General features: G+C 35.5%; 2 protein-coding genes and 1 pseudogene across 2 annotated transcripts; 2 read left to right on the top strand and 1 right to left on the bottom strand.

The window, feature by feature from the left end:
* LOC109045640 overlaps positions 1-27,574 on the top strand; it is a 638,390-nt pseudogene that overhangs the window by 392,508 nt on the left and 218,308 nt on the right.
* On the bottom strand, positions 565-12,092 carry LOC109053636 (probable 2-oxoglutarate dehydrogenase E1 component DHKTD1, mitochondrial). The gene is made up of 17 exons (XM_042752707.1): positions 11,800-12,092; positions 11,436-11,588; positions 10,183-10,394; positions 9,847-10,041; positions 8,187-8,456; positions 7,864-8,035; positions 6,563-6,761; positions 6,166-6,478; positions 5,770-5,854; positions 4,009-4,148; positions 3,703-3,853; positions 3,503-3,609; positions 3,245-3,408; positions 3,064-3,147; positions 2,506-2,675; positions 1,536-1,621; positions 565-1,439 (listed from the first exon to the last, which is right to left on the bottom strand). Exons 1-17 carry the CDS (start codon positions 11,972-11,974, stop codon positions 1,338-1,340), a joined length of 2,778 nt encoding a protein of 925 aa, XP_042608641.1. The 5' UTR covers positions 11,975-12,092; the 3' UTR covers positions 565-1,337.
* On the top strand, positions 15,882-27,339 carry LOC109053669 (potassium voltage-gated channel subfamily C member 1-like). Its single transcript, XM_042752694.1, has 2 exons — positions 15,882-17,099; positions 25,171-27,339. Exons 1-2 carry the CDS (start codon positions 16,533-16,535, stop codon positions 26,113-26,115), a joined length of 1,512 nt encoding a protein of 503 aa, XP_042608628.1. The 5' UTR covers positions 15,882-16,532; the 3' UTR covers positions 26,116-27,339.

The following is a 27,574-nucleotide window of genomic DNA, read 5'->3' on the forward strand; positions in this document are numbered from 1 at the left end:
TGGATGTGTTTTTATCACAACATAAATAAATAAAAGATAAATTAAAAAATAATGTCAATTTTTTTTTTTTTTTTTTATAAAATGTTATATAAATCAGTTGAATAAAGTAGAAATTTCGGGGGGCTGAAAATTCTCAAATTTTTCAAGGATAAAGCTTTAAAGAGAAAAAGTATAACAAATTAACACTTAAATGTAGACCTATAATTGGTATGTTTTCTTCTTTCCTAAGAAAGAAGACGTTAAGCAAGCAAAATCTCATAATTGACTAGTGTAGGAAAAATAAAAGCAATGGTTTTGTCTGTAGTGTCCTATCTTAATTAATATTACCAGCTTAATATTCCAAAACCGAAAACACAGTAATACTGTTAAAATACTAAATTACCTACTTTTGTTTTTTATGAATCAATTTTTCAAGGTTATAATTTTTTCACGAATGTCTAAAAGAAACATGAATTGTAATTCATTTGAATTGATTGATCGATTAAGAATGAATATGCTAAACAGACAAACAGGTTTCATTATTAATATTTTGCTTTGCATGATAAATGTTAATGGTAAATGATCAACTTTTTTCATTTTTATTTATTTCATTTTTTTATCTCCAGAATAAGTATTCAAGTACAAATTCAGTTACATCCACACAACACTGTGACTACTGAAAACAAGTCATATAATCATAAATTGGATTGGATGGGTTTATCATGGGCAAACATTCACAGCAACGTGAACTAGTTATCAAACAGCAACTTTGCGTACAAAGCTCGAGCTCTGTGAGAGGTATTATTTTTCAATTAATACTTCCACTTCGTAACCACGTAACAATCAATTCTTTTTTTTGTCATTTGCCACTGATTCTACATTCATTTGGAAAGAGTTGATTCCAAGAAAATTCACATGCACACATTTAATGCACGAATGATTTGATCGTGAGCCACTACCATTTCACAACACGATATTCATCTCATCGCCACAGCGATAATTATTTATATTCTCTTCTTTGCCTCCATTCAGTCTTCCGCCCTCTGCATGTATATCAAATTTACAGTGCTTTGAAAACATTTTCTACATTTCTTCTATACAATAACATTTTAGTGTGCCAAATATTACTTCTGAAATATCAATTATGGTGTATTGATAAACTAATTTAGATGTCAGTAAGAAATCTTCAGCCAACAGATGTCCCCTTGTACCTAATAAGGGGACGCATTAAACAGTCAAACCTGCAATATGCCTCGGTTTAGCAACAAACAGAGCTCGGCGTTTGTTGTCAGTGTACCAGTCATAGCTTGTTTGCTACAATAAGACGATCATTTCTTGAAGTTGATGGTTGCGTGGTTTCAGGAGAAAGACGCGGTCAGGATGGCTTCATGCTGCTGATGGTGGAGAGTACCGATGCCCACGGCAGGAGCGGGTAATGCTGGTCTGCTGACTGGTCTCAGCTGAGGAAACAAATGACGAGAACAACATCAATCATTTTGCAATAAATCAAATTTTAAGCTAATAGGCCCTCTGTTAGCTGAAGTAGTGAACCTGACCTTGCAGGCTAACTGTTTTTCAAATCTGGGTGACACAAATGACCAGCAGCCCATGTTCTGTGGCTCCTCTTGACTCCAGATAAACTCTGTAATGGAAAAGGAAAATATATAATGTGATGTTTGTTTGCAATAGTCTTTGCTATTTGCATGTTCACAACTAGCAACACAACACTATAATAGGAAATAAATATACAAAACTGTTCAAAGGTTTGGGTAAAAAAAGTCAGTCCGATTTATTTTTTTTTACAAATAAATTAGTATTTTTATTTATAAAAGATGCATTAAATAGATAAAAAAAAGTGATATTAAAAGACATTTCTAATGTTTCAAAGGATTTTCATGTTCTTTTAATTTTCTATTCATCAAGAAAAAACTAATATATCACAGTTTGCACAATAATATTAAGCAGCACATCTGTTTTCAACAGTGATAAGAAAATGTTTCCTGAGCACAAAATCAGCATATTTCTGCTGCTTAAAATTCAGCTTTGCCACTACACATATAAATTACATGCTAAAATACATTCAAAAAAAAAAAAAAAAGTTATTTTAAACTATGTTAAATTAGCTTTTACTTCATTTTTGAAATACTTAAAATAAATGCAGCCTTTGTGAACATAAGGCTTTTTTTTTCTAAATCTTACTGACGCCAAATTTTTGAATCTTATTGTGTGTATAATAAACATAAATATCAGGTAAAACTGTATTTTTATTAATCAGATGCAACTATTTTTAAACCATTATATTTCATTAATTAACGAAAAACATATAATTTTGTATTTACTTTTTCATCTGCGTAGTGTGTAGTTTATGAACATTAACATTTTCAAAACACCTCTGCATTGGGAACACATTTACAATTCCTTACAAAGGCCCCTCACAGAGCAACTGCCACTGAACCAAAGAAACACATGCTAATTAAGACAATGAGACTGTTCCATGAATAAAAGATGTGTATATGAGCAACTCACCTTTGGCGTTTGTGTATTTATTTAGCTCCTGTTGCAAGGCTTCTGTAGGGAAAGGACACAGTTCCTCCACCCTGATCAGCGGTGTGTTTTTTTCTGCCTCTGGTAACGTCTCTCTATGTTTCAGCAGGGCGTAGTAATGTTTACCGGAGCAAAACAGTACCCGCTGCACACTGCAAGACAAGAGCAAAAGACACAGAAAGAAAAGAATACTTTTATTCAGCAAGGATGCATTAAATGATTTAAAGCGACAGTAAATATATTAACATTATTACAAAAATAACCCTATTTTAAATAAATGCGGTTTTATTAGCAGCACAATTGATAATTAGAAATGTTTCTTGAGCAGCAAAACATTTCTGAAGGATCATGTGACACTGAAAAGACTGGAGTAATGATGCTAAAAATTCAGCTTTGCATCACAGGAATAATTGAAATTTTTAAATATTCTCAAATAAAAAAAATAGTTATTTTAATTTACAATAATATTTCACAATATTTTTATCAGATAAACAGTGCGCATAAGACACTTCTTTTGAAAAAGTGACTGAATGAAGATACCTTGCAGGGTTTACAGAAGTATCACCAATGACAGGCTTAAAGGAAGTTCCTGGTCCCATATCAGCCAAGCTTGACACTGCCCCCTAGTGCAAAAAAGAGGTGAATATTCCTTATTAAAACTACAACAAAACATTTTCACCCAAACAAATCATATAAATTATATTCATATATCTATATATTAGTATATCTCAGCGGAGTGTTAGGAGAGGCAGAGTTTTGGGGGTTGCTGAGGTTTGTGGTTATTTGTCTCCGCAAAAGGTGGAAGTACTGAGCTGGCAGGGTAGGATTGACCACTCCCATGTTCACCGTGTCACCGTCCACACCTTCCTCTTTACTGTCACAGAGCTGCAGGAGGAAGAGAGTGCAATTATGCGGATTATCAGTGATATTGGTATATTTAGTCTGTGCTTTTCCTGTAAGAGAGCATGCATTAACTCACCTGTAAGAAACGCTCGATTCGGCAAGACGAATGCTCTGGTCCAGCTCCATCGTATCCGTGTGGCAGTAAAATGACCAATCCACTCTGCAAGAGCCATTTCGCCTCACCTAGAAGTTTTGCCACAAAATGGGATTTAGGCTCTTATCCATTTGACCAAAGGTTGTGCAAATTATACTGTATTTGATTGCATTTTTTTTTACCTCCAGAGAGAAAAGTGTCAAATATTATCTGGGCACCGTTGAAGAAATCTCCAAACTGAGCCTCCCAGATGGGCAGCAGTCTAGGCTGAGCAATGCTCATTCCATACTCAAACCCCAAAACAGCTTCCTCAGAAAGAGCACTGTTGCACACCTGCGAGGACACACACACACACAAACAGATGCGTGCACACACAAAATAATTATATGCAGTAAAATGTGCTGGCCACTCAGCTCAGGAATGAAGAGCAGCTGGTGTATTGAGTTACAATAAAAAGCTATCACATTAGTTGGTTTGACTCGGCTCACCTCCAAGTGGCCTTTCTGTTCAGAGTTGATGTGATTGAGGGGGATGTACATGTCGTTGGTTTCCTGACACACAACCATAGCGTGACGCTGACTGAATGTGCCCCGGCCAACATCCTGACCACTGATACGGATATTAAATCCTGCATTAAATATATATAAAATAGTTTTTTTTTTGATGTTAACATATTTTCATGTACACTGATGATTAAAAGTTTAGGGTCAGTAGGATGTTTTATTTTTTCAGAAAGACATTATTCTACAAGGATGCATTAAATGGATAAAAGTGACTTTTACATTATTATAAAGAGTTCATTATTATAAGAGATTTCAAATAAATGTTGTTCTTTTGAACTTTATTCATTCACCAAAATATTAAAGGGATACTCCACGAAAAAATGAAAATTTTGTTATTAATCACTTACCCCCATGTCGTTCCAAACCCGTAAAAGCTCTGTTCGTCTTTGGAACACAATTTAAGATATTTTGGATGAAATCCGGGAGGCTTGTGACTGTCCCATAGACTGCCAAGTAAATAACAGAGTCAAAGTCCATAAAAGGTATGAAAGTCATGGTCAGAATACTACATCTGCCATCAGACGTGAAATCTGGGTTATATGAAGTGAGTGGGAACACTTTTTGTAAGAGAAGAAAACAAAAATAACGACTTCAATAATTCCTTTGCTCTTCTGTATCATCCACGCCACAAGGATGCGCTGTTTCTACATGTATTTAGCTTTGATTTGAAATAAAACAGCGCAACCTTGTGGCGCAGCTGATACAGAAGAGCATACGGTGATATGGGGAGACACAAAGGAGACTGCTGACAAAGGAATTATTGAATAAAGTCGTTATTGTTTTCTTCACTTATAAAAAGTGTTCCTGTTGCTTCATATAACCCAGATTGCACGTCTGATTGCGGATGGAATATTCTGACGACGACTTTCATACCTTTTATGGACCTTGACACTGTTATTTACTTGGCAGTCTATGGGACAGTCACAGGCCTCCAGGTTTTCATCCAAAATATCTTAAATTGTGTTTGAAAGACGAACGGAGCTTTTACGGTTTGGAACGACATGGGGGTAAGTGATTAATGACAAAATTTTCATTTTGGAGTATCCCTTTAAGCAGAACAACTGTTTTTAACACTGATAATTATAAGAAATGTTTCTTAAGCATATTAGAATGATTTCTGGAGGGTCATGTAACACAGAAGACTGGAATAATGATGCTAAAAATTGAGCTTTGCAATACTATTTAAGAATATTATATATAATATATATATATATAATAATATATATATACATATATATATATATATATATATAAAATAAATACAGAATAAGATGGTTCACATAAGACGCATCTTTAAACCGACCACAAACTTTTGAACGTTGGTGTATAATTCATTTAAAAGTTTAAAAAGGTAGAAACTGAACCCAGTATATTTGCAAAAAATTATTGACTTATATTATCATTAAATATTTAGTTTGTATTAAGTTGACAAAGAATCCTTTCTAATAGAGTACAGTTAAAATAAATGATCTGTTATATAAGGAATATAAATTCTAAACTTGCAATTCTAAAATGCATTATTTTTCACATTAAATTTTGTATTGTAAATGTCTTTATTTAAATAGTGAGTGAGATAGATGTAGGAAGGATTAGGGGAAAAAATCTGTATACAGATACACTGAAAGCACAAATTATTCTTTTAGTGTTCATTTTAACAGTGCAAGGAAGGAGAAATTAACACTTTACCCTGGCACAGCATTGAGCCAAGCGCCAGGGCTTCCGCTGTGGACCAGTCCAGTTTTGTGCCCTCTTCCAGTTTCTGCAGACGTGCCTGTGACAAATCAAGACATTTGTTAAGGTTTGTTCAAATCAAATAGACTGCATCAATTCTTTACTGAGAAACCTGAATAGTCTGGTTTTGTTCTTTATTGAGGTACCTATATATATATATATACATATGTATCCTATATATATATATCTATATATATATATATATATCGTTACAGATGTTCCTACGCTTACATAATACTAGCATAAAAGTTAAACCTCTCAACTGTCATGTTGCTTTTTTTTTTTTTTTTAAATATGCAATTGAAATGAAAAAGATGGGGGTGGGGGTCAAGCGAGATGTTCTTTCAGTACCTGCACATGTGTCTTTCTCAGATGACTGTGCAGTTGTATCTCCTCAGGTATGTCTACTGATTTGGCTCCTACGAACTGCAGCAGGGGCAGCGCTACACCTGTGTCCCAGAACGAGACTCTATTCTGGGGCTCCACCAGGTCTCCCCAGCGGCCCTGGAGGTTGGTGGGCGGAGGGCTGTAGAGGGTCATGTTGTTCAGCCGGTCGTTGAGCATAGCGTAGTAGGTGGTCTTGATCTGACCACGCTCTTCCTCTGTCATCAGACCCTCAGCGATGAGCTGGTCAGCATATGAATCAGGAATACTTTTTCTCGATCTAGAATGGCAATGAAAAAAGAAAATTAAATGAATTTGGAAAAAAAATTGAATTTTCAAAACCGTGACTGGTAGAGGTACCCACCGAATAATTTTATACATTGCGGGGTTCGTGAAAAAGGGCTCGTCCAGCTCATTGTGCCCCCACTGGCGGTAACAAAGCAGGTCTATAATAACGTCTTTTCTGAAGCGTCGCTGGTACTCCACGGCCAGCCGGGTCGCCCTGAGGACCTCCTCAGCGTCATCGCCATTCACATGGATTATTGCACATCCCACCATTTTACCTGGACAGCAACAGACAGAACTGCAAAAATGCTGTTTTGTTTGTAAATGTTGTTAATTTACTTCAGCTAGTTTCCAAGTAAACATTTCAAATTTTTATTTAGTTTAATTTGATGTACAAAACAACTAAAAATTAAATTAAAATAAAAAGCAATATATAGAAATAAAAAAAACCTAATAAAAATGACAAAAACAAAATTGCTAAAAAACAAACAAAAAAAAACAAAAAAACTTTTAACTAAAATTAAAATGAAAACATAAAAACTATTAAAGTATAACATAAAATATAAATATAAAAACTAAACAAAAAATTAAATATTGTTTAAATATAAAAAATAAACAAAAAATATATTTTTATTAATATATATATATAAATAATTACATATATATATATATATATATAAACTGTTTTTTAAACCCATCAATATGACCATACATAAAAAGAATAATATTTTATTATTTAAATTATAAACAACAACAACAACAATGTATATAAATAAATGCTTTTCCAATTTCTGTGGCTATTTTCATTGCAGGAAATATTATGGTTGAATTATGTTTTTTTTTTTTATTTTATGTTTTTTTTTTAAATAAAATTAATTTTATTATTATATTATTTGTTTTTTTTTTTTTTATTAAAGAAATATCATTATTGCACTAATACTACTGTATTGTCATAAAATATTACTATTAATAATAACAATAATAATAATAATAATAATAATAATAATAATAGTTTTATTTTAATTAACATCAATAAAATTACCTATCATTATTCGATCCTAGTCTTAATTTATGCTTTTAAATATTTTTATGAAACTATTAAACGGTTAAAAACTGGGATTTTTATCAAACTATTATTTAAAACGGTACTAAGACCTTTCAAGGTGAAGTCACATTTTACATTGTTGGGTGAATTTATATTATAATATTTATTTCATTTATCTCAAATAATTAGTTTCAGTTTAAATAACCACAACGAGACAATTAAGAAACAACCACGACAGGCCAATCTTACGTCATACATCTCAGAATGGAAAATATGGAAATCTATGTACAGTGGGAAAAAAATAACTAAATAAATAAAAATATACAAATACATACCAACATCACTACAGTAGAGAGATGATCGGCCCCTCTCTGAGGGAGTGGTGTAGCCCACTTGATTGTTCACGATGAGGTGGATGCTTCCACCTACTCTAAAATGGGGGAGATTTGACAGGGTGAAGGTCTCTGTTACTATCCCTTGGCCTGAAAACGAAGCATCGCCGTGAACCTGTACATAACAAATAAAGAACTGTAATGTTATAACATAACCACAACTACTATATATTAGCATGGTGTATAATGTTATAGCTAGTGAATTAACTAATCCGGACACTAAAACAAGACATCCTAAAATTGATTGATTGATCTCTGCTCGGGACCTGCAGGCAGATGACTTTGTCTCCAGGTTGTGCATGAGGATCGGTGGAGTAATCGCCCTCCTGTTTGACTTGCTGACGGCCACGAGTCTTTCCTTGCGTCACGGGGTTAATGGCCTCCAGGTGGGAGGGGTTAGGCAGCATAGTGACATGGAGAGGGTGTCCCGCCCCAAAGTCCAGCTCCACCGTGGAGGTCAAATGAGACAGCACATCTCCAATAGAGGGAGAGTTCTCTGGAAACTCACTGAGACCCCTCATCTTCCGGAACATGAGCTGAGAGCGAGAAATGAAGAAGTGTTTGGTTCGTCAGAAGCTTAGTAATGGCTGCAGGCAACGGCTCAATTATAATGTGCTCCCAGAACTTGCCGTTACAAAATAAACTGTCATTTCTTGGAGAATGAGTCTATTCATGTAGAGTGAGGAGGTGGAGATTGTGACTCAGAGGATTAGGTGTTTAAAAGAAACAATGGGTGAGGAATTAAACCGAGATGGCATAAACATGACTGACAAGGTAGAAAAACAAGGAATCGACTCCAAACCGAAGATGTGCATGCAAACACAATTTTAAGGGAAAAATCAAGCAAAATTTTTTATTCTGTTATCATTTACTCCCCCTCATGTCATTCCAAACCTCTAAGACCTTCTTTATAACAAAGAAGATATTTTGAGTTTTTATTTGTCCATATAATGGAAGTCAATGGTCACCAAAACTGTTTGGCTACCAACATTATTCCAAATATCTTCTTTTATGTTCCACAGAAGAAAGAAATGCATACAGGTTTGGAACAACATGAGAGTGAGTAAATAATGAGAGAATTTACATTTTTGTGTGAACTATCCCTTTAAGAGTCATCACATACAACAAATTAACCAAATAAGATCAGTAGTGAAAATATTACATTGCATTAATATAGTATGTTTCCATTAGAAACATATAAGTTTACCAGCATAACATTTACATGAATTTTATATTGATATGTGCCACTGAGTAATTATTGTGACTTTATTAGTGTAGAATTTATTTAATTTTTATTTATTTAGTTATTTTTTAATAGCAATTCCTCTTTTTGTTTAAACTGTTGTACACGTTGTTTGTTTGGTGTTTGTTTTTTTTTGTTTTTTTTTTTTTTTTTTTGGGTTAGTTGGATAGTTAATGAAATTTTTATTTTTTTATTTGAGTATTATAGTATTTTCGTAGCTTTATGGTATTACGGTTGATGTCACATGGACATTTTTAATAATATCCTTACTTCCTTTCTGAGCCTTGAACGTGAGTTGCGTTGCGGTCTATGCAGGATCATAAAGATCTCGGATTTCATCAAAAATGTAAATTTTTGTTCTAAAGATGAATGAAGGTCTTACAGGTTTGGAGCAACATGAGGGCGAGTAATTAATGACAGAATTTTCATTTTTGGGTGAACTATCCCTTTAACTAAAGCACCTCTAAATGCTACCTTTAGTATATAAAAAACCCATTGTTTTAATATACTAAAACGGTTTATCTCCAGGATTAAATATAATGTGTTCTCTATGTGTAGACTGTATATATCTGACTTAATACGTTACAGCAGCAGGCTGTCAAGACATGCTTTAAACTGTAAGTTAATCCAGTTTATCCAGTTTGCATATACATGAAATATAGCTAGAAGAAATAAGTATCAACCTCTGGAGGGAACTGCAGTAGTCCGGTAAGCAGGTTGAGACGTCCACGGTGAGGCATTCCCATGACCACGTCTGTCACTCCACTGTACACCGAAGAGCGGAACAGCTCGTAGAAAAATCCCATCATGCTCTCTGCTCCCTCACCTCCATATCGTTTGACAGTGGCAAACTTGGTGGCTAAAAAGTGGTCAAATTCCTTTAAAAAGCGAACACAGGAGACGTACATTTGCTGATGCCAGTGGAATCAAGTGTGTAATGATTTACATGCTATTCAAAGTGTAACAGGCATCCTGAGGCATTCAAAGTAAAAGTGACTAAATGCAAACCGTTGTGTTACCTGTGATTCAAGCATCAGTTTAGCCAGCTGTCTCCTCTCCTCTGGTGAAAACGCCTCTTTCTTGAGCTCCTCAAATCGGTCTGCAAACCACTCTCTTTCCTGCAAGCTCTGGAGCTGAGTGGTTTCCACTGAGATTCTCCCACAGTATGTTCTCTCCAGATAGGCCACTACCTCTTCTGAGGTCGCCTCGGCTTTCCCAAAATGCCGCAATCCTTCAATAAAGACAAGAAGAAATGTAAAGAACTATATGGACGAAATGAAAGGAGTGTTATTTAAAAATATTCTGTGGTAAATATAACTCAACAGATACAGATTCATCAGACATTATACTACTATCACTTTATACAACTTAAAAAAACAAGTTAGACTAAACAAATTGAATATACAACACTATAAAATATTATAGATAAAAAAAATTGCATTTTAAATTGCAATCACATTTTTCATCTTAAATAAATTAGTGCTGTCAAATGATTAATCCCATCAAAAGTAAAAGTTTTGTGTACATAATATATGTGTGTATACTGTGTATATTTATTATGTATATATAAATACAAGCACATCCATGTATATATTTAAGGAAAATATGTTATGTTTATGTATTAAATGTATTTATATATATAATATAAAATATAAGAATATAAAGGCATAAATGTATACACATCTAAATATTTTCAAAATATATACTGTATGTGTGTGTATTTATATATACATAATAAATATGCACAGTACACATACATGTATTATGTAAACAAATACTTTTATTTTGGATGGGATTAATAGTTTGAGAGCACTAAAATAAATAAATAAACAATTAAATTTTTCAAAAAAAGAATACTGATAAAAATAACTAAAAAAAATGTAAACTAAATTAATAAAATAGATAATAAATAATAATATCATTATAAATAAAATAATAAAATTATTATAAAAGAGTAAGTGCGTTAATAAATACAAGAGTGCACATTTATGCATTTAAACCCTAATTCCTTTCCCCTGAACTAATTTAAGTTAAAGCAATTACTGTAAACCCATTTCTGCACAAAACTAACCATGTGAAAATTATTCTTGTGCAAATCGACATCATGAAATAAAGCCCAAGTCTAATATTGTCTACTAAATACATACTCCCATATACCGTTCCCAGACTTAACCGCCTTTGAACCCGGAAAATACGTTTAGTAATAGGTAAGAAATATTTTATGACCAACTTCAAAAGGATGTAAGTTAGCAAGAAACAAGCAGAAACTCGCCAGTGGTGTTGAGGACTCCATGAACGGCTCCGTTCAACAGGCCGATCTCCGGAACGCTGTCCTGCACAGGGGTTTGTGGGAGTAAAGGGTTAATTTTAGCTACTTTGTGTCCATGTGCTCGGTAGGCCTCCACCAGTCTCGCCAGCCCGTGATCTGTTTACACCAGACAGACAGCGAATGCGGCTTGTAACACATTACCACAAAACATATGCTAGCATTGCAGGTTTTGCTTTGCATCTCTAATGTTTTTGCAGATTTAAGAATGCATCTTTAAGAAGTAAGACGCTACCGTTATGGGTCTCTAAAGCATGACATTATAATAACACAGACGATATTAGAGGCAGGTAACTGTTAAGTTATCAACCTTGGTTAAGCGCGGAGATCTGCGGAAGCCCAGCGTCTTTCTCCGGAATCTCTCTCGGTCTGAAACCGTAGACTCCCCGCTGAGTGTGGTATAAACTCGCTAGAAACGGCCGTCTGGCACCGAGAGAACGGTGCAAAAGTCGATTTAGGTTAATAAGCATAATGCCTGCTGACATGGCGGAAATAAATAAAATAGACTCCGATAAAAGAAGATAGAAAGTTTCCCTACGAGCCACGTATTCTAGCGCGCAGCCATAATAAACGATGGTTCCGATACGTGAATGAACCACTCTTGTGAGTCGAATCTTCTCAATGAATCAGTCTGAATGAACGACTCGTTCACGAAACGGATAGAATCCGAATCAACAACTAACCGAAAGCATTTACATTGACATTTTAACTATAATCATGTGTCATAACACAAAAAGTCTGAATGTAACTCACGAAAAATTGTTATTTTATCGGTTAAAGGTCACTTATGAGTTAAAATATAACGTAAACGCGTTGATCAGTTGTTAGTATAAGCTGATTTTTGATTGTTATTAGGCCACACAGTATCTTACTGCTCTCTGTGTAAACGAACTCACTGACTAAACCGCGAAAGATCTGTATAGCTACTTAAAAAAAAAAAAAATCACCAACTCCTTAATCCGTAAACCATGTAGCTAATAATGTAGCACATAATATTTAGGTTTTAAATAACTGTGTTTTATGAGGTAAATAATGGACACTTTAAAATACAATAAACACCCTTACTGATAAAATTGTATTTTAGGTTTTAAATAACTGTGTTTTATTATTTTGTTTTAATTTGGTTACGTAGTTATTAGGTTGGTTTAATAGTTGTTTAATCGATCTTTTGAGCCGGTTGTTTGAAATGAACTGTTCAAAAGAGAGAATGAGTCGCACTGAGCATCACTAATTCACATTGGCAGGTGGGAGGTGATGATTTGCTCATCGCCTATTGGTTGGAATTGAGGCTTTGGTTTGTAAGAGGGTTTGGATAGGTCAACTGGTTTATGCCTGCTTAGAATATGTGCAGTATTTAGCAAACTTCCAGACAAATATTTTTGTGAACTGAGAGGTGTTTCTAAGAAGTTGAAGATGCTTATGACAAAGATAGTTTGTTTATTGGTGATATTGACTTTCTTAAGGACAACTGCACTGTACAAACAGATATATAAAAATGGTGCTATAGGTGGAAGAGTGCCTATTGCGAAACTGTGTATTATGAAATTAATACCAGAATACTGAAATACTGATTAACAAAATTGGGGGAACATCTCAGAAAAATACATTCATTGCTATTTTTAACACATTAAAATACAAATAATATTTCGTGTTTATCTTCCAATTATTGATTTCATTTTCAAGTTTACAGTTTGTATCTCCCAGAAACATTCACCTCAAGGTCAGCAGACTGGTCACAGCATGGTGCCATTTTACTTTTGGATTAGATTTTGAGTTGACCTTTTTCACCAAGTCACCTGACAAGTTATCACAGATGCCCCCTTTTCAATATTCTCGTAAAATAGGCCACTCACTCACTGTCCTTTCTGCACAATGTCTGTAATCTCCTGGATGCATTAACAATATAAAGGTTAATGGAGACAATAAAGAAAGATAAAGAAAAACAATTACATACAGTAAGTAATAATTAAAACTGCATTAGTAATTTTGCATTAGCAATTAAACATCGGGATGGGTGATCTTTTATTTCCTTTATCATTCATTTATTCATTTATAAGCAAACTTTGTTATAGAATCCAGTGGAACAATACAGAGTATAAAATCTTCCCATCCTAATGCATACAATAAATTATTATAATTAATACTAATAATTAAAACACACATACACAAATATGCACATATATAAACATAAGAATTAAATCAATAAAAATACATTATTTAGGTTTTGTCTTATTTTTAATGCCAATAATGCACATTAGTATTTTTTTTTAGTAACTATAATAGAATTTGAATATTACAATAGATAATATACACATTTGTTCACCAGAGAAAGAAAGTTTAATATTTGCAATATGTTCCTAATGTAGGTTTATTTATTTATTTTTTGGAAGGAGAAAGTGACTATTAAAAGGACAGTGTACACAATAAGAATTTTATTAAGAAGATGGTACGTGTTGACATGTTAAAATTGATTTGCGTTATTATATATATATATATATATATATATATATATATATATATATATATATATATATATATATATATATATAAATTTTCTAAACAGACAGTCTTCTTTGGAATGTAAAATTGGGCCAGGATAATTATTAAATAAAAGTTTTTATTTATTTACAAACACTTTGCTTCCACCTATAGGCAGACATAAGCATTGCAGGCTCTGACTGCTCAGAAATGGCAGTACAAGCAGCCTACAGAAAGAAAAAAAAAGTAAATAACCTTTATATCTAAACCGAAGGCACTTTTATATTAGTCAATTTAGATCTGTATCAAAATATAAAATCTATTTTAATTAAATGTCTATAATTGCAATGGGATGGTGTATCTGGTCCCCAAACAGCTTAAAGCTTCTCTAATGGAAAAATAAAAGCTTTTCTCATTAATTTATGAATTCTGAGTTACCCATAAAGCACAGTGAGATTGGATGATTTCTCTTATATTTCATATGCATGTATTATTTCCCTTTCATGGGTCTGCAGTTGGGAGGCAGTACACAAATGTCCCCAAACTTCAACAAATCACCTCCTCCCTAGTCCAGCCTCCATGTGTTCATGGTCATACACGCCTCCCAGGCAAATGTGCTCTGATTTTAGTTGTGCACCTCCTCCTCATCGCCACATTGTCCTTTAAAAATGGACCCGGAGCAGTTCACAAGCTGAGCTCCAGCATAAACACAAGGTTACCTGCTGCTCATACAAATAGGACGCAGTGTGCATGACAAGCTGTTTTAACATTTACTGTTATGTTACTAGTAGCTACACCTTCTTAAATACCGGAAGGTTTTCTATTTTATTAATTACTATGTTTTTATCACATTTTAGTCACTATTTATGGAAGTTTATTTCTGCAATAGATTAAAACAAGTTTATTTTTTCAGAATTCAGAGTTTTTCCCCCACTTAATTCTCACTTTACATATTAAAATTCATTTTTTTTGTTTCTGACACGGAATAATTCTGACTTTTTTCACCCCTCAGAATATAAGCTCACAATTGCAAGAAAAAATATACATAAAAAAAGATAAATTGTGCAATTACCTTCTTATTTTTTTTATTCTGTGGTGGAAATAAATTTCCTTATTTCTGACTTTTTTCTCTCTGAAGTATGAGTTAATATTTCACAATTCAAACTTTTTTTTGCACATTTGCGAGTCTATATCTCACATTTCAGACTCAATTCTTTTTTTTCTCAGAATTGCAAGAAAAAAGAATTGTAAGAAATAAACTCACAATTACTCAAAATTATGCAATAACCTTTTTCATTTTTTTTTAATTCTGTGGCAGAAATAAGCTTTATTTCAAACCGTCTGTTTCCCAGAATTACAATTTGAACTTTTTTTCTTATTTTTTTTTTTAATCAAATTTCATCTTTACACCTTGCAATTCTGACTTTTTTCCCTCAGAATTGTTTTCCTTTTTATATCTTGCAATTCTGAAAACTACCTTTTTATATTTTTTAAATATGTGCTGCAAATAAGCTTCCATAACAATTCCTGTAGTGAAAAGTAACTATTGATTGAATTCTATGGAGATTTTTGGTTAAAATATTAACTATTCACTTGTATGTATTCCAAGTATTTATTCCAAGTAGCCTATTCATTTTTAACCATTCCACTTTCCATAATATATCTTTTTTTTCTAGTACACTATCACACAAATTACCAATTTTAAGTGCATTAGTAAACCTACTAGGCAATTCACAGTATTTAATTTAGCTAACTGCAGCCATTACTTAACTAGGCTAACAAGTAACCAGGTTCACTTGTAAATTACAGTCTCTTGAATAGGCTAGTTGTTGCATATAAGTTTTTTTTTTCGACGGACAAAGAATGTATTGCATAGTGATGTATTCAGTACATTAAGCGCTATAGACTGTAGTTCATTCTAAGGACTACACTTTAAAACGGCTTTCCATACAGTGCGTCTTCCACCCCGAGAACATGTTGAGTTTTTGTTCGCCTGGAAACACATTTTAGATTGAGCTCTGCTCCTGTGAATGAAAGACCCTCCCTTGTTGCTGCGACGCCTGGTTCTTCAGACCGTCATCACAAGCGATCCGCATCAATGGGACTTCGGACTATTCAAAGCACCGTCGATTTTTAAAGGCCACTGGAATTGCTGAAGGCAAGATCTGCTGCTGGTTCGTCTGTTCGTTCTCAAAGAAAACGGACGTGTGAAGCGGGGTTTTTGTTTTCCAGGGGAAGCTGTAACACAATAGGGACGCTGGAGTTATGAAGGCTCGACGGATGACTGGCGCTGTCCGTTCAGCACCACCTTGCGCCCAATGACACTATAAAAACACCTTCCTGACGCCCTCAAACCCGAGCCAGGGGGGTCGGGATATTGGAGTATTGGAGGGAAAACGCGTTCGCATCTTAGAAGTCACTTAAGGGTTTTGGAATTCTTTTGTTGGCATGGACACTTTGAGGCGCACCTGGCACGATCGTAAACACATTTTGAATTTTATGAACATGGGTCCCAGCGTTATGATGACGGTCCACGGGTTGGAGATATGACTAGAGAGGTACGCGATGGGCCAAGGGGACGACAAGGATCGCATTGTGATCAACGTCGGAGGAATCAAGCACCAGACCTACCGCAGCACCCTGCGCACCCTGCCCGGCACTCGACTCTCCTGGCTGGCGGAGCCCGACGCGCCTAGTAACTTCGATTATGATGCGAACATCGGGGAGTTTTTCTTCGACCGTCACCCCGGCGTTTTCGCCCACATTCTTAACTATTATCGCACGGGCAAGCTGCATTGCCCGGCGGACGTGTGTGGACCTTTGTATGAGGAGGAGCTGGCGTTTTGGGGGATCGACGAGACAGACGTGGAACCGTGTTGCTGGATGACCTACCGGCAGCATCGAGAGGCGGAGGAGGCTTTGGACAGCTTCGCCGGGGTTGCTCTGGATCTCGGACATGAAGACCCGGAGCCTGAGGGGGTTGCTGAGGCGGCCGAGGGGGATGAGGGCGTTGAGATGACCCGGAGACTGGCGCAAGGCGACTCGCCCGATAACAGGTCTGGGCGCTGGAGCAGATGGCAGAAGAAGACGTGGGCGCTCTTTGAGGACCCGTATTCCTCAAAATACGCACGGGTGAGTTCATTGAGAAATGCTATTAGGCTATGTGTTTTCGGAAAAAGCTATGGTTTGCTGGACTTACAGCGTGAATAGTGCACCAAACCCCTTTAAAACCAGTTTACAGACCAGCAAAACAGCTTAGGCATACTACGTGTCAGACCAATTGAGGGTCAAATGATCCTAATGAGCCCATCGGTGATTCTTGATTTTGATTGATCATTTGAGAAATCAGTGATGGACACAATCATGTCAACTGGGTCATTCCACGGGCCCTTTCTACTTTGAAAAGGTAATTTTCAAAATAAAATAAAATAAATGTACAAAGTACATTTCTGCAAGATTTGAAACATTCTGAAAAAAAAAATGACTATGTGAAGCTACATTTTTTAATTTTATTATGTTTGACTATAACAATGCCTGTTGAAAATATTATAATTCATATAATTACATCGTTTAGTTGTGTGTGTGTGTTGTGTGTGTGTGTGTGTGGTGTGTGTGTGGTGTGTGTATATATATATCTATATATATATATATATATATATATATATATATATATATATATATATATATATATAATACTCTCTAATATTCAAACTATATATTAATAAAAATGTAATGCTACAATAAAACTTGAAAATGTCTATAGAATAAATACAAAATACTATATACTTTATTTTTTTATTTTTTTATTAATAGGCCAAAAACACATCTTCATTATAGAACTGAAAAGGAAAATAAATGATCCAATTAAATAAATTAAAATAAATCAATTTTTTTTTTTTTTTTTGGTGGTTGACCAGAAAAATGCCTATTAAAACTCAAGTCATTTTTACTCATATGTTCTTGAGATTAGTTTTCCCCCGTGGAATGACCCAATTACAGACTTATGGAGAGATACAGAGACTCTAGATGACCACATCTCTGAGCACATCCCACAACTCTGGGTGACCTTGAAATAATATCCACCTTCTCTTTCGTGAGATAAAAGAAGCCACGAGATGGGCCATAAATGATGTCATGCACTGCCATACTTATATAGTATAAAATAACTCAATTTGTTTGCAAGTCTTTAACACAGTGCACCTTAGTTTTGTTGCCTCCTCTACCTGATGAAGGTTATCAAGCAACTGTTATTTGCTGACTGACTAGGGGTTGGAAATAAACACTGCTCACATCCTTGCTTGTCCATACAGATCATGTTTTGTTCAGGAGCACGCTGCCACTAACTGCAGCTCGCCTGTTTTGCACCTCACCCCTAGAGACACACAGATACACACAAACCCAAGGCACGCAAACACTAAAGATGCACTCGCATAAAGCATTCAAGGGCACTTGTGCTGTAAAAAAAACACTCTCCCCTTAAGATTTTATGGGCATTTCATTAGCTCATTTCAAATGTCAGCTCTTTGCCCTCACCGCTATCCCGTCATTGCTCTCAGCAGGAACCCTATAAGCTCTTAATCGGAGATGAACGCCATCCCAGCACTTCTACTAGTTTTGGCTGCCAGGTTAAAACAGGTCAGCTCTACTGACTCTAGCCCACCGCTTTGGCACTGATGGAGCAAGAGATGGATGTCCTCCAAGATCTAAGTGAACAGATTGTAGGAAAAAAGTTACTTACAATGGTGGCCAAAATTTTAGAATAATTAGGATTTTAAATGTCTCTAATGCTGACCAAGGCTGCATTTGTTTGATCGAACATATAGTAATATTGTGAAATATTATTACAATTTCACTCTGTTTTCAACTGTTTTCTATCTAAATAGATTTTAAAATGTAATTTATTCTTGTGATGGAAAATGTAATTTTCAGCATCATTACTCCAGTCATTCAGAAATCATTCTAATATGCTGGCTGGCTGCTCAGTTATTATTGGTACTCAGTTCTTATTATTTTCAATGCTGAAAAACTTTTGCTGCTTGATTTTTAAAAAAAAAAAATTTTTTTTGTGGAAACTGTGTAAAACAGTTGAGGATTCTTCGATGAATAGAAGGTTTATTGAACTGCATTAATTTTAAATATTTTTTAAATAACATTATAAATGTTTTTACTGTCACTTCTGAATTTACTGCATCCTATCTGAATAAAAGTAAACATATTTGTTAGTATTATTTTTTCAATTGTTAATTTCTTTTTTTTTTAAATCATACTTACCAGCAAAAAACAATTTCAGCAATGATAAAAATAAGAAATGGGCATTTAAAAAAATGATCACATTTATAAATTACATTTTAAAATATATTCAAATAGAACAAAAATTTTTTCAAATGCAATAATATTGTTTTTCCTAAATGCAGCCTTGGTAAGCATAAGAGAGGTCTTTCAATAAATGTAAAAATTAAATTATTTAAAACTTTTGGCCGCCAATGTAGAAAGCGTTTCAGGTAGGTTTTGAATGCGGATGACGCATCTAAACAAGTAAATTGTAGGTGAGACTGGTTTTCTAGAAGGAAATGTATTATTCATTTGGCTATGGGCTGCGCAGGAGCCAGGCTGTCCAACACTGTCTGCTGGATCTGAGGAAAAGTGGCCCTGTTCCTGGCAGCACCTCAGAGAAACATGAACCAGGCTGCCTGATAGCAAATCAAGCAGTAATGGGTTTGATGAAGTCCGCTTATGGACATCGACCACAGCCAGGATTTGTGATTTAGATCCTCTGCATGACTTGTTTTTGATACACAGTCGAGCAATCGCTGATGCGTGCTGGGAAAGTTGGGTTTCTGCATCAAATATGCATTTCTGTCAACGGTGCTGGATTATTTTTACCACGTTTTCTAAATGCAGCGCCTCTCTACTTCTCAAGAGTGGAGGCGGCTGGAAAAAATACACAGATTTCAGATGAATGAATTGGGATGTTGGAGTCATGGCTAGGCTGCATGCATAGGTGGCACGGTCATCCTTGTAAACTGTATTGTACGTGCTGTTTCTACTCTAGATCAAGTCAATTCAATTGTTTTGAGTTATTTTTAGGCCGCCTCCATCAGGAAGAATATCTTAATTACATTACAACTTGACAACTCAATTACCTGCTGTGATCACAGATGACATCTTTCCTTATCTTTATCTAAACTAAAAGCCAAGAAGCCTGGGAGGGCATGCATTTTGTAGAGATAAACAAAAGGTTTAGGCTTCTTAGAAACTGGCAAGAATGAAAGAGGTTTTGCTATTTAAAAAAAAAAATAAAAATAAATGCATGTTTTTCTCAGGATTGTAGAAATGTTGTTATAAAGCTAACTGTTGGAAACTTGCCATTGGTCCTCTTTCAAAAATGATGACGCTACAGCACCGTACCTCAGTACAGGATCAGGTGAATCGATCATTTTGTCTTAGTTGCATGTTTTTTGAAATATAACAGGAAATAGGATCATTTTGAGTGAGGTGTTCTTTTGTTTTCTGATGTTAGCTAGTTTGTATTTTGTATTACAAACAACAGATGCCACTCTGTGGTTGATAATGTGTCCTGTCGTTCTCCTACAGTAATGCCTGTGAGGGTGTGAATGTTACAAAACCGGTCAAGAACATATCCAGGTCATTTTTTACCCCAAAATCAAAAGTGAGAAAGAAGGAATCATATCTTTTAACACTATGAAGTCTACCACTAAGCCTTAACCATTACATTTTATTATTATTTATTGTTGTTTTACATTACACATTTTATTATATTTTTATTATAGATTTTATATTATTTTCAAGTCAGTTAAGCTACCCATTCATATCAATGTATTGCACTTCTTAAAATTGTAAAATAATTACATAAAATTTATTATATTAAATAAATGGATTAAATAAAGCATTTATACATTGTGTTAGTATTTGTTATGATACTTTATTTTGATTAAAATAAAGGAAATAAATTTTTCTTACAGTATTTTCTTTGCATTTAAAAAATGTATTAGTCAAAAAATATATTTAATTTTCTTTAAGATTTCTTTTAATTTAGATAAATATGAATTTTATTTTATTTTATTTTTTTTATTTTATTTTATTTTTTAAATTAATTAATTTAATTTAATTTAATTTAATTTATGCGTGTTAAATACATGTTTCTTTTCTTGTGAAATGTGGTCTGGACATATTTCTTGTGAGATTTTAAGAACAAACATTATTTTTATGGGAACCATGAGCTACATTTTTGTCATATCATCTGATATGCAATCACAAGCCGATGTCCTTCATTTTTTGGTGTAAATGGGTCTGGCTTAGTCTAAAACCCTGTTCAGACCCAGAAATTCTACTGAGAAAGAGAATATAAATGACACTGTGCCATAATCGAACAGGAAGTGAACACACAAGGCCTATGGTTCAGACTCTGTCTGCATACATATAAACTTGTCCAGACTCGTCCTCACAGTAATTATCAAGCTGCACCCTCATTCATTATTCTGCCTGGTTGGGGGTGTGTGTAAGTGTATTTAATGAGAACATCTCATATCTCAGCTGCATCAGCATCGCAGCAACACATCGGTTCATACACAAACACACACTTGCACACAGAATGAATCAGTGCCGGGCCGCCCACTGACTAACACAGTTACCAGCACTTTAAGTGAGTTTCAACATTCCCAGCACTGGCTCTTGCATGTTTTTTCAAGGGCTGAAAAATGAAAATGGGCTCTTTAACCCAGATTAAATGGCTGCAAATGATGACGCTTTAGATTGACTGTCAATATGTCTGCAGTCAACATCCCTATGGGTGTGAAAAAGCACTTGATTCACCGAAAGATGGAGTGCCAGAAAGTTTCTAAAAAGACTCTTTTAATATTCATTTGGAAACTGCAAGAGATCATGGTTTGGCTGGTTAGCATGGTTGCATTAGCCCCTGCTGGTAGATGCCGTAAATACACCATCTGGACCCAAAAAAGCATTTTCTCCATTGACGACCATTCAGAATAAGTAGATGTGTGTGTGGAGGGATAAAACTTCAAATGGACTGTCACTTCAAGTCATCAGTATGTGATGGGAGGGCAGAGGGGGAGAAACGGATCATGTTGTGTCCCCTGAGATCAAGGGGATCAAGCTGTTCTTGTGTTTATCTTGATCAATGAGAGAGTGAGGATAAAACGTTCTTGTGGATCAAACTGTTGCCCTCTGGGATTTGCAAGGTCGTGAGAATGTGCTTTCGCCCTCAGTTTGAGGAGAGCAAAAGTGATTCAGCAATATAAAAAGAGCCTTTTATCAAATATTTGAGGTGATATCTGTAGCATTTGTTATTTTGCATGAATTACACAACATTTATAGGCATCTGTGAAGGAGGAAAATGCAGCGGTGATGATGTCATGTCTTACCTTGATGAATTATTAATTGCTTTTTTACCACCCCAGTATGTTCACTGCATATTTGATACAAAACTGGAGAGAACTTGTAAAAACTGTAAGTTCCAGGTACAATGGCACGCATCTATAAAAAAAATAAAAAAAATAAAGCCATTGTTTGCAGAGACAGGTTTATAAAACACAAAATGTTGATAATCTGTAGAACAAATGCTAGCATATAGTCTTCATTGAGAAGCGTAGCAATGCCATGTTATTTACTTCCTTACGTTGTACGTCATCTTTCCAGCATCATAAAGATATCAAGTTGTATCCCAAATCCTTCTTTGAATGAATCAGAGCTTAATTACTGTGGAGCTGTGATGTGAAACTGAAAAAAGTGTCTATTTTACACTTTTAAGAGCCTTCCAAAAACAAATCAGGTACTGTTAACACCATCTACGATAGGAAATTCAAATATTTGCAATTTAAATCTCTCTTGCACATTTTTTTTCCATCAAAATACATGGATTCTTTTGAATGTTCATCAATGGAGAAAGATGCTTTTTGCTGCCAAATAGAGTTCCTTCATTTCCATAACTCAGCAGCTTTTTCCACAGGTCAAAGCGATCTTAATAAGTGATGAAAAATGTTATTTATGTGCGTTTTTGTGTGTATGTGCTCGTAGGCTTCTTCAGACAAAACGTTTCTCCTCCTTACAAACACAGGAAACGAGGCACATCTAGGGAATAGTGTCTGTTAGACTAAGCACTGGCTGACCCAGATATTAACTGCCTGTGGAAGAAGAATTTATGTGAACCAAAGAACTGAGAGGTGTTGCTAGCCGTCAGAACCAGAGGCAGATCAGGGCAGAGAAGGTGTATTAATGCTTTGAAACTTCATGAAAAAATGGTACATGAGCAAAAAAACATTGATATTTGATACTAGCTTACATATTGTAAATGCATATAATTAAATGAATGAAAATCATTTGTAATTGTTTATGCTTCAGTAATGATACAGTGAAATTTGGTCATAAGTTGGCTGAGTGAGTCATAATCGTTTGAGTGAATTGTTTACAAAAATGGTCAATCTGGAATGGTTGCTTTTTATTAGTGCTGTCAAATGATTAATCGCATCCAACATAACTTATGTATGTGTACTGTGTATATTTAATATGTATATATAAATACACAAACATACAGTATATATTTTGAAAATATTTGTTTATACATTTATATATTTATATTCTTATTTTTTTTTTTTTTTTTATGTATAATTATTTTTTATATATAAATAATAATATTTTTCTTAAATATATACATGCATGTATTTGTATTTATATATAAATAATAAATATACACAGTATACACATATTATGTAAACAAAAACTTTTATTATGGATGCGATTAATCGCGATTAATCGTTTGACAGCACTACTTTTTATAATTGAAAATAGGTCAAGAATTGTATTTTTGTTTAGAAATTAGCATGTCATGCATTTGGTAGTGCTGTTTGCCAAGGCATTGTTTATATTTAGAGTTTAGTGATTTGAACAAGTTCCAAGCATAAACTTTGGCTTGACTTGAAAATGATACATCAAACCAAGCGGACTGTTAAGAAGGGGGGTGCTATTACTCTTCAAAGTGATCTGACTCACAGTTTTTTGCCTGGTGGAAGATAAAATGGGTGAGAGAATATTTTTTTTAATATTATTTTTATTTTAGGGGGAAACTGATGATTCTTGGTAAGCAGCCACCCAGAAAACCCTAGTATTGTAGTACTGACTTCTAAACAGGCAAGCAAGAATAAACCAACAATTTTTTTTTATTTTTTTTGAAAATATTATTAAAAATCCAAGAATGCACTGAATTTCTATTATGTGCTGATGGATGATTTGTCATTGAGATTCACAGCCTTAATTTAATATTTAATTTGAGCAGAATAATCAATTCATACATAATGGATGGAGCTTTTCTCAGTTGCCAGAAGATCCCAAGGTAGGGAAAACATGGCCAACTTGCACTTATGTAATTTCACCACTAGCCAGTATTCCGTCATCCTGTGGTGGGGCTCCCCTACTGAAATCCAGTTCCATCTGTCCATGCTTGTAGTTCTGTCTTACATTAAGCTGCCGTGTAAGTGCAAGCCTCCTCCATCCACTTTCAAAGCACTAGAGGGACCATCTCACCAAATCTGCATGTGGTAACCTTGCCAGAGGCTGACCAGGAGTCCCTGGTGAGGGGAACTATGGTTAAATTTATCCCAAAGTGGTGGAGGGCAGTCATATTGGTGACTTTCTGTCATTCTATGCTCTCCTTGAGAGCGCACAGTCACCTTGAGTTTCAGCTGTTAAGCCCCCAATTTGTTGACGTGGCACTTTTCAGAAGCACGTTGAGGAACTGAAGACATGACATTATCCAAGTGTACTTCCTCTGAATTCTGCTGAAAGGGGTGTTTATGAGCAATTCGTGTTTTCATGATGTTGTAATTGGATTTATTTTTGTCTGCTCTAATATTGGGAAAAACCTATTTATAGCTGAACTGTGTTTTACAGCTGTTTTGTAAGGAATTCAAAGAACAAGCATTAAAGGAATTCTGTCATTCTGTCATGTTGTTAGAAGTATTGTGAAAGTAGTATAATAGTAGTTAATTAGTATAGTGTCTTCTGAAGTCATACGAACGCTATCAGTGTAGACCAGTGCTATCCTCCAAAATTTTCCCTATTGTGTTCCACAGAAGAAAGAATGTTATAAGTTTGGAAGACATATTGTCATTTTTTGATGACTGTTTCATTAAGGTCTTACATAACATTTCTCTCTCTCTTTTTCCCACAGTGGGTAGCATTTGCATCTTTGTTCTTCATTTTGGTGTCCATTACTACATTCTGTTTGGAGACTCATGAGGCCTTCAATCCCATCATCAACCGCACAGAGACTTACATGGTGGGCAATGAAACACACGAGCGTGTCTTTCCCGAGACGGAGACTATGGTGCAGTTAACCTATGTTGAGGGTGTCTGCGTTGTGTGGTTCACTTTTGAATTTCTAATCCGAGTGACTACCTGTCCAAACAAATTAAAATTTGTCAGAAATGCCCTCAACATCATCGACTTTGTGGCCATCCTCCCCTTCTACCTGGAGGTAGGGCTGAGCGGACTCTCCTCCAAAGCAGCAAAAGATGTGTTAGGTTTCCTCCGTGTGGTGCGATTCGTTCGAATTCTCCGTATTTTCAAGCTGACGCGACACTTTGTGGGTTTGCGGGTACTCGGACACACGCTTCGTGCCAGTACTAATGAATTTATCCTCCTCATTATTTTCCTTGCTCTCGGAGTCTTAATCTTTGCCACTATGATCTACTATGCTGAACGTTTTGGAAGAAACCTCAACGATCCTGATGCCAGTAACAACACACACTTCAAGAACATCCCCATTGGCTTCTGGTGGGCCGTGGTAACGATGACAACCCTCGGCTATGGCGATATGTACCCTCAGACGACATCTGGAATGCTGGTGGGTGCACTGTGTGCCCTGGCAGGTGTGCTGACGATTGCCATGCCTGTACCTGTAATCGTGAACAACTTCGGCATGTACTACTCCCTAGCCATGGCGAAACAAAAACTACCAAAGAAGAAAAATAATAAGATATCACGAGAGCATCTAATGGGGTCTCCCAACTACTGCAAGTCAGCGATTAACTCCCCGCGACCCAGCACACACAGTGACACATGCCCCCTTGCACAGGAAGAGGTTTCCGAGATCAGATACCAAGGTAGGAGCTAATATTTTAGAATCTGTAAATTTCTGTCAAAGTGCAATGACAGTGAAATGGTAACCTTAAAGGAGTCATATCATAAAATTGTTTCCTCAGAGGTTCTATAATTTGGTTATACCAAGTTTTTTTTTACCCTCTTAGTGACTGTAGAAGTTCTGAAGAAGACTGTTGAAGAGATTTGTCTTGCTTTGACTCTTTTAATGTTACTCATTAATCTGTTAGTTTAGCACAGGGGTGTCAATCTCAATTCCTGGAGGGCCGGAGCACTCCAGCGTTTAGATTCAACCCTAATTAAACACACCTGATCCAACTAATCAAGTCCTTCAGGCTTATTTGACTACATGGTATGTGTGTTGGAGCAGGGTTGGAACAGAACTCTGTAGGACTCTGGCCCTCCAGGAATTGAGTTTGACAACACTGGTTTAGTATGTTGATCTGCTGAGCTCTGGATGTTTAGCTAGAATGAACAGAACTTGAGTTGGATGGATCTGAATAATGATTCATCTGGTAGGTTTGATTTTTTTAGACAAGAAGAAGAGTAATTAGTGGTCTTGTTTGGGAAAATTTAAAAGTATTAATAGTTTTAGAAATGCAGAAATCTTTTCATTTCTCAGTGGATTTGCTCTCATTGAAGCTTATTACTACTCTAAGCTTTCACAGGCATCTAAATTACAGATAGACCAACCTAGCAATTAAGGGTAACTACACACACTAGAGATTATGCTATGTCAGAGAATGCTGAGAATCTATTGAATGAAAAGGGCATGGTATGTTTTAGGACTTAGGGGGAAAAGGGCTTGTGAAACTGACAAGAAATTCTACATGTAGGTCAGGGGTATTTATTCCTGCTCCCGGAGACCCAATGTTTTACAGAGTTTTTTACAAAGTCCAACCCTGCTTCAATTAACCTGCCTTTAATGGTTAAGTAATCCTGCAAGAGATTATCTGGTTCAAGTGTGTTTGCTTAAGGTTGGAGCTAAACTCGACAGGACAGTGGGTCTCCTGGAGCAGGGTTAAGTAACCCTGACCTAGGTCATGATATAACAGGACAATATGGCTTTCTAGTGTTTGAAACTATTAGAGACAGGTGAATTTGGATAGGTGTGCCATCACGCACAGTGGGAAAAGCATCTCTGTTTCTTGCAGAAATGGAATTTATATATCAGCAGGTTTGAACTTTGAGAGTGGTTTCGCTTTCAGGATGTGTTGCAGTGTTGATAGCCTGAAATAAACCCTGCATGATCACCTTGAATATCAATCTGTAATCTGATGTCATCAATCTGTAATGAGTCATCTCTCTTTGCCTGTGACTGGAGACTTTAAAGTGAATGGGGAGGCGTCCAAAGCTGCCCTGGCCAATCGACCTGGGGGTTTTGCTGGAGTAAGTCTTCAGTCCCGTGGACCGTGAGAGACCCTGCTTCCTGCTCACCTCCGGAGGAGAACGAGCCAGTCACACAGGGGGGAGAT

Source organism: Cyprinus carpio, chromosome B25 (assembly GCF_018340385.1).
Source record: "Cyprinus carpio isolate SPL01 chromosome B25, ASM1834038v1, whole genome shotgun sequence".
NCBI lineage: Eukaryota > Metazoa > Chordata > Actinopteri > Cypriniformes > Cyprinidae > Cyprinus > Cyprinus carpio.